Source organism: Metarhizium robertsii, assembly GCF_000187425.2.
Source record: "Metarhizium robertsii ARSEF 23 chromosome Unknown MAA_Scf_15, whole genome shotgun sequence".
Classification (NCBI taxonomy): Eukaryota; Fungi; Ascomycota; class Sordariomycetes; order Hypocreales; family Clavicipitaceae; genus Metarhizium; species Metarhizium robertsii.
The window spans coordinates 437-1725 of NW_011942155.1; the positions used below are offsets into that span (position 1 = coordinate 437).

General features: G+C 46.7%; 1 protein-coding gene across 1 annotated transcript in view; it reads left to right on the forward strand.

Moving 5' to 3' along the window:
* Positions 1–1160: 1160 nt before the first annotated feature.
* MAA_09140 (uncharacterized protein) overlaps positions 1161–1289 on the forward strand; it is a gene marked incomplete at both ends in the record, with an annotated part of 930 nt that continues 801 nt past the window's right edge. Inside the window, one exon of the mRNA XM_007827138.1 lies at positions 1161–1256. Within this exon, the coding sequence (XP_007825329.1) occupies positions 1161–1256 (96 nt within the window). The remainder of the gene's footprint in view (positions 1257–1289) is intronic.

The following is a 1289-nucleotide window of genomic DNA, read 5'->3' on the forward strand; positions in this document are numbered from 1 at the left end:
CCGCCCTGATTTCGTCAGGTGACAGCGGAGTCTTCTCAACTCAAAATAAGTTGACGATGTGTCTCATGACGTAAGTACAAGTGGCGTTCCGCACAAAACGCAGCTTGTCGGCTTCAATACTGGCACACAGCACGTATGGTAAATATTAATACAGCCTGTACAAAATAAAAGACTCTTATGTTATCTATAATAAATAAAAGAGCGGAATTTTACGAAATTAAATACTTGCTGGAATATTGCCGCTTACGCAGCCGCATTACGGGTTGGTATTGCCGCTAGACAACAATGCTTGCGTGTTCCTGGCAAAGGCAGCATTATGCCTGAATGAGCGACTTGATTTTGACAAATACCGTAGAAAACATCCAGCCCCTTGTCCAGCACGAGCGGTTCTGCAACATCCAGACCTTTGTCCAGCACGAGCGGTTCTGAGCAACCGGGAGCTAAGGTAGAGTCACAACAAGGTCTCTGTGGTATTTCTGATGTGGAGGGGCAAAGACAGCGTTGCACAAATGGAGCGCTGCAAAGGGCTAAAGCAGAAAGCTCTCGATCCAAATATCCAAGGCCGGTCAGACCTTGGCTATGACTGCATACCAACACGTTACTCTGGATTCACATGTCAACAAGTGATGAACCTCAAACATGTGATATTTAGATACAGTAGGCCGGAACCCATTTATGGCACAATGACATCAGCAACCATGAAACACATCCCATTCTGGGACTCTGTTTTAGCATTGTAGCCTAGTGTGTTGAGGATTTAAACTCGGGGCCCAAGGACCAAGTCGCTATGCCAACCGGGAGCTAAGGTAGAGTCACAACAAGGTCTCTGTGGTATTTCTGATGTGGAGGGGCAAAGACAGCGTTGCACAAATGGAGCGCTGCAAAGGGCTAAAGCAGAAAGCTCTCGATCCAAATATCCAAGGCCGGTCAGACCTTGGCTATGACTGCATACCAACACGTTACTCTGGATTCACATGTCAACAAGTGACGAACCTCAAACATGTGATGTATTTAGATACAGCACGCGGAACGCATTTATGGCACAATGACATCAGCACCACGAAACACATCCCATTCTTCCGGGACTCTGTTTTAGCATCGTAACTTAGTGCGTTGAGGATTTAAACTCGAGACCCAAGGACCGAGTCGGTATGACAAACATGTCATCAGATGCGTCTAGACGTCTTTTATTAGCGTCGATCAAAGGCGATGTTGGTGCTGTCGAAAAGTTGCTTGCGAGAAAAGCGGACGTTAATGTGAGGGACAAGGTGTTTAACCGGACGCCATTG